General features: G+C 38.8%; 2 protein-coding genes across 2 annotated transcripts in view; one reads left to right on the forward strand and one right to left on the reverse strand.

The window, feature by feature from the left end:
* Window positions 1–1,622: 1,622 nt before the first annotated feature.
* Window positions 1,623–5,974, forward strand: LOC104810748 (probable pectin methyltransferase QUA2). Its single transcript, XM_010537143.1, has 9 exons — window positions 1,623–1,929; window positions 2,473–3,238; window positions 3,332–3,461; window positions 3,583–3,823; window positions 3,917–4,130; window positions 4,244–4,419; window positions 4,922–5,225; window positions 5,308–5,449; window positions 5,521–5,974. Exons 2-9 carry the CDS (start codon window positions 2,529–2,531, stop codon window positions 5,671–5,673), a joined length of 2,070 nt encoding a protein of 689 aa, XP_010535445.1. The 5' UTR covers window positions 1,623–1,929; window positions 2,473–2,528; the 3' UTR covers window positions 5,674–5,974.
* A 113-nt stretch (window positions 5,975–6,087) lies between these two features.
* Window positions 6,088–6,455, reverse strand: part of LOC104810738 — a 3,126-nt gene continuing 2,758 nt past the window's right edge. Inside the window, exon 5 of the mRNA XM_010537132.2 lies at window positions 6,088–6,453. Coding sequence (XP_010535434.1) covers window positions 6,284–6,453 — 170 coding nt within the window. The 3' untranslated portion in view covers window positions 6,088–6,283. The remainder of the gene's footprint in view (window positions 6,454–6,455) is intronic.

The following is a 6,455-nucleotide window of genomic DNA, read 5'->3' on the forward strand; positions in this document are numbered from 1 at the left end:
ATTATATATATATATATATATTTGAAATTTTGAAGATTTATAGAATTCAAGTGCATCGGAATAATAAATCCTATACTGTTAATTAATTTACGACCCGTGAAGCTTTCTCCCCTGCGTCCGCCACACCACAGAGCTCGAATTCCAGTGCGAATATTATCCACGTTTGTTCTTACCTGTGCAACCAAACAGCCCTGGACTCGAGCAATGATCGTGTACATCCACACACACGGTTACGGACGTTGTCGAAAGCCACCAATTCGGACTGGATTAACCCACCGACACGGAACGCGTTCGATGTGGGACCTACACGTGCCCCCGTTTGATGTAATCCGACCTTAAATAAAAAATATTTACTCGTATAAATGCCATTTTAAAATTAATTTCCTAGGCATCTTTGGGTGCTGCGACCACCGATCCAATAAATTCCATTGAGCCAAAATAATTAAAGAATACCCGATTTTATTTGTCACCATTTAGGTCTTTTAAAGAAAACCATTAAAATAACCATTTATTATTTGTTTGGCAATAAACAATAGTAGATATATCCAATCATTAATTAGCGGTGCACATATTTTATTGGCATTTATTTAATTAATAATTAGGATTACAAAAAAATCAAAAGGTTACAAGCGTTTGATTTTGAAATGATACCTATTTGTGGCGTTTTAACGACTAGTATAAACATCTGATACTAAAAGATTAGGAACACTAAAAAGAAACTATACAGATTTTCCTGCATTTATAACCATATATACTAATATTATGATTACAAAATATATAAATAAATAAATAAAGCCATATAAATACAGAACACATTTCAAAATAAATAGGGCTTTCCTCGTCTGTTTGCAGATTGGATTTCTGTGGACAGCCTGATCCTTTTTGTTTTCACGTTAACATGGGTTATAATCGATACTAATTACACACTTTCCCACTAATAAAAAAAGGGGAAAGAAAAATAGTCTTTCAGTGAAATTAATTCTTTCAAGTCTATATAGTCCACGTTGATCCATTTAAATATATACATGACTTTTCTCAAACTCCTGTTAATTGATATATAATTAGTTGCGTACTGTGGTTTTATTTTTTCATCTGTTACAGTTTTTCATTTACAATTTATAAATTCATATAGATCTGAGATTTTTTATTTATTTTATCAGTTATTCGATTTTGGATTCATACTTTTGGAGGAATTATTTTTTTTTTGTTATATATTTTATTGCATTTTGTAAAACGATTTGAGATTTAGTAAATCGAATATAATGAATGACTAATCAGTAGAGAGAGGCTCGACTAGTAATATACTATACTCTTTTTTGCACCGCCAGGATTTAAGTTAGGCATTAATTAGGTCTGGTTTAGTTTAAAATTAAATTAATCGCATTAATTACGGCCGAGTTAATTCTACTACCGGAGTGATGCTTCTGTCTTTTGCTTGAACGCCGTGAGTGACGTGACATTGACAAGGCCTTTTTTTGTGTGTAAATATTCGCGTAATTCTATACTTCCTTCTAAAAAATTATTTATATATTTTATTTCATTTTGTGTGTTTTTTATAAATATCAACATCAAATATGCCAACGAAAAACCAAAAAAAAAAAAAGTTTATATATTTGTTAAAGCATTATTATAAGGGGATGATTTCTTTCAGATTTCACGAGCCTTGTCGAGATTGGATCCATACAAATTCTCTACGACGCGGCTGCTTCACTCTCTCCCACTGTTGAGCTTCCACTCGGAGAGATAGAGATATATATATAGATAGAGAAGAAGAAGAAGAAGAAGGAGAAGAAGGAGTTGCGGTAAGAAACCTATCCGATGAAGGATTCTTGGAAATCGCTCTAATTTTCTGGGGAATTTTCGGATTTAATCGATTGTAAATAGACTACGAATCTTCAGCTCCAAGACCGCCATTGCTGGGGAAAAAAGGTATCGCGCTCTCCTTCCCCACCCCTTTTTTAATCATTCTTGTCTGATTCGCTTCTGCTTTCTCCACTCTCTAGTATCTGTTTTTTTTATTCGATTCGATTTTATTTTTCATTTCTACTGGTTTTGTGGATTGATCCGTCATGGGGTTTTGCCCAATTGATCTGGGTCGTGGTTGGATTTCGATTTCCGCGGTAGACAAAACAAATCCAACGCATATGAAATTTTTGTTGCTGGGTAGTGTTTCTTCGATGTCAAGGAATTATGTTCGTCGAGCTGATTTGATGTTTGGTTTATCTGAAATTCTAGGTGCAGTTCTTACAGTCTCCCAAGAGCAAAGAATGAAATATCTGATCATTTCGTTTTTATCTGAGTTTACGGATCTATCGATGTAAATCGAAGAATGAGCCTTTTTCCTTAGATTTATCACCAGTGACCGAGCTGTTCATATATCGGATCATAATAATACTTCATCTTGTCTATTTCGAGCTTCATTTTTCACTTATTGAAGATTGATTATAGCTTTGCTCAATTTCGAGATTCCAGATTCTAGTTTCTCGGAAACTTCAATCTGGCTTTGCAGGAATCTTAAACGAGCGAAAATGTCGATGCCACTGCACCGTGGCACCTCTGGAATAAGGGTTTCTGGTAGCAGCGATGATTTGTGGGATTCCCAAATGAAGGACAAAACAGAGAAGGGAGATTTGGATCGAAGCCGTTCCATGGACAATACCTTCTTGGCCTTAAGGTTCCCATTTGGTTTCCTCTTCAGTAATCACTCTTCTCCTAAGAACGGAATCAATGAAAACGGGTTTGCATCCGATCCTTATATAAGCGGTACCGCGAGGAGTAGGCACAGATTAATGATGCTTCTTTTGAAGATCAGTTTGGTTGTTATCGTGATTGTTGCTCTTACTGGATCGTTCTGGTGGACGATATCCATTTCCACGTCGTCCAGAGGTCACATATATCACAACTATAGGAGATTACAGGAGCAACTAGTTTCAGACTTGCTAGATATTGGGGAGATTTCTCTTGGTCCTAACAGATGGAAGGAGATGGAATTTTGTTCTGCAGATTCAGAGAATTATGTTCCTTGCTTTAACGTTTCCGAGAATCTTGCTCTTGGGTACTCCAATGGTGATGAATATGATCGGTTTTGTGGGCCTGGATCGAAGGTGGATTGTTTAGTATTACCACCTGCCAATTACCGGATTCCTCTTAGGTGGCCGACTGGTAGAGATGTCATCTGGTTCGCTAATGTTAAGATTACTGCTCAAGAGGTGTTGTCTTCTGGTAGTTTCACCAAGAGGTAAATCAATGTTCTGATTTATGTGGTTATCTCATTGTCTGATTGTACAGTTTGTTGTTCCAGCCTTGTAACGTGTCTGTTGCATTTTGCCAGGATGATGATGATGGAAGACGATCAGATTTCTTTCCGTTCTGCATCTTCAATGTTCGATGGGGTTGAAGATTATTCTCATCAAATTGCTGAAATGATTGGGCTTCCCAACGATAATTTCATAGAAGCTGGTGTAAGTCACTTTTGTTATGTGAATTGGATCCTTTAATCTTTGCATCCCTAATCTGGCCAATGTTTGATGTGGTTCTTTCTTTCCCTGATAAAAAAAGTTTCTGACTTTTATGTTGTTTCAGGTGAGAACTATCTTAGATATCGGATGTGGTTACGGTAGCTTTGGGGCACATCTATTTTCCAAACAACTCTTAACTTTATGCATAGCAAACTACGAAGCCTCGGGTAGCCAGGTTCAGCTAACACTTGAGAGGGGTCTTCCTGCAATGATCGGGTCATTTATCTCGAAGCAATTGCCATATCCTTCACTATCGTTTGACATGTTGCATTGTGCAAGATGTGGAATTGATTGGGACCAGAAAGGTACTAGCTTTAGAAACCCCATCAACACAATGCTCTTGCAATTTACTTGAACATAGGATCCTGATTTTCTAACATGATAATCCATCTTTGCAGATGGGCTTCTCTTGATTGAAGCTGATAGAGTTCTGAAGCCCGGAGGCTACTTCGTCTGGACATCACCCCTCACAAATGCCCGTAACAAAGAGAATCTAAAAAGATGGAACTTTGTTCATGATTTTGCTGAGAGCCTTTGTTGGGATCTTTTATCTCAGCAAGATGAGACCGTTGTTTGGAAGAAGACGAGCAAAACCAACTGCTATAGTTCCCGGTCAGCGAAATTCACTTAGTTCTCTGTTATTCAAGATGATGCATATGGATATATGGACATGGCATGAATCTTAAAACTTTATGTTTTCTGACCCGAATACTCAATGTACACAGGAAGCCCGGTGTAGGACCTTCAATCTGTAGCAAAGGACAGGATGTTGAATCTCCATATTACCGGCCACTTCAGAGATGCATAGGTGGGACCCGTAGCCGGAGGTGGGTTCGGGTTGAAGCCAGGAAAACATGGCCTGGCAGGGCTAACCTGAACAAGACCGAACTTTCACTATATGGTTAGTCTCATTAGTTATCTTTGGATAAAATTTCACAATAGAGGAAATCTAATGTAAAATGATAAACTAAAGATTTTGTAATCAGACTATAGAATTCACAAAAAAAAAAAAAAATCTGTTTATTAGTGATTTTCAGCTAACAACCGGTGACAGATTTTGTTTTCTAAAAGAACAAGGTTTTACGTTTTGAGGAAAAAAAAGAACCTTTCACATAGAGGAGACAAAAGGGTGTTCTTCTGATCTGGTTTTGCAATATCAGATGATAGTAAAGCTATGTCAGGATTCATGTGGAACAGGGCATCAGATTCTGCAATGAAGTTATATGTGCCAATGTAATCGATTTCGTTTGCTTATCAGTGATTCGAATCTGTCGTTCATGATCATAACACGGTTGGGAATTTGAATGAGAAGTTATTTTCTTCATGATTGGCCGCCTCTTACATGTATCGCCTTTGGCAAAATCTTGCATCGAATTTTAGTTTCTGGCTTTGAAATGCTGCAGGTATTCACCCTGAAGATTTTGGCGAGGACAACGAAAGCTGGAGAATGACGGCACGGGAGTACTGGTCGCTGTTGTCACCTCTCATATTCTCGGATCATCCAAAAAGACCGGGTGATGAAGATCCTTTGCCACCTTATAATATGCTCAGAAACGTTCTCGACATGAACGCTCAGTTCGGAGGGTTCAATTCCGCATTGTTGGAAGCAGGAAAATCCGTGTGGGTAATGAATGTCGTGCCCATTCTCGGATCCAACCACCTTCCCATGATTCTCGACCGTGGCTTTGTCGGGGTTTTACACGACTGGTGAGTCACGGGTGTGAAGCATTCCCGACATACCCCAGCACCGATCGTATCGTCTGAAACGTTATCCGAATGTATTTTTCAGGTGTGAAGCATTCCCGACATACCCCAGAACATACGATATGGTACATGCAGACGGGCTTCTGTCGCTTCAGACAGGTCAGGCTCGTAGCAGATGCTCACTCATGGATATTTTCATGGAAATCGATCGGTTACTTCGCCCGGAGGTAAATATTCTTTCACATGGAATTCTGTAGAAAAAAGGAATGGTATGAAAATTGAAAGTTTTTGGGAATAGGGATGGGTGATAATAAGAGACACGGCGAAGCTGATAGAGACAGCGAGAAGCATGACGACACAGATGAAGTGGGAAGCTCGAGTTATAGAGATCGAAAGCAGCAGCGAACAAAGGCTTCTCTTCTGTCAGAAACCCTTCACCAGGCGACAATGAAACCTTATCCGACGAATGATCTTCGAACATGTTTTGTCTCTCACACGGCAGAGAAGACGGTGAAGAAGAAGAAGAAAGAGGAACTTTCCTGCCGAGGCCGTAAGGCAGTAGGTGGGGAGGCGGGGCGTCCGGGTAAATTTATTATTACCCGGACTTTATTTCACAGATTTAGATTTTTTTCTTAATTTTCGTTGGGGTTTTTTTGGGTTCTTTTTTTTTACCGGTTTATTTATACAGCGAAGAACAATATTCAGATTTGTGAAGATGTTTACGAAATAAGTTTAAAAAAAAGTTATGTCGAGTTTTTTCGGTATCAGAATACGAGATATAATAAGTAAATTCCGAACATTTATCGGAGTAATGCAAAATATTCATGGTATGAAGTGGGCGTATGTAAATTTACACTTTGTCGAATAATCTTCCTACGTTTTTCTATATATTTATTTATACAGAAAAAATAAAAAAGAGGGACGAAAGGTTAACTTAGAAGTAACAATTAAAAGTCACACTTTGATCACCAGAAGACACCAAACACAACTTCAAACTGTCTCAGGCAACGGAACGGGAACATGATCTTTTTCAGCAACCCATAAAACACCTGACCCATCACCTAATGTAACGCAGTTTTCTTCAGCTGATGCCGACTTCGGTTCTTCGTCCCCTTGTGTTTATGGACGCTCGGTGAAGAGCTCGAACCACCTGAGCCGCTGACTCGCTTGCCCGACCTTCTGTGACGGTGCAGAGAGCTACTACCGTTTGAGCCACCGCCCAAAGCGGCTCCC

Source organism: Tarenaya hassleriana, unplaced genomic scaffold, assembly GCF_000463585.1.
Source record: "Tarenaya hassleriana unplaced genomic scaffold, ASM46358v1 Cleome1, whole genome shotgun sequence".
Taxonomy (NCBI): domain Eukaryota; kingdom Viridiplantae; phylum Streptophyta; class Magnoliopsida; order Brassicales; family Cleomaceae; genus Tarenaya; species Tarenaya hassleriana.

Coding starts and splice junctions, on each gene's coding strand:
- LOC104810748 (XM_010537143.1), top strand. CDS start 2,529: ATGTCGATGCCACTGCACCGTGGCACCTCTGGAATAAGGGTTTCTGGT. Junction 3,824..3,916: donor AATTGATTGGGACCAGAAAG/GTACTAGCTTTA, acceptor CCATCTTTGCAG/ATGGGCTTCTCTTGATTGAA. Junction 4,420..4,921: donor GACCGAACTTTCACTATATG/GTTAGTCTCATT, acceptor GAAATGCTGCAG/GTATTCACCCTGAAGATTTT.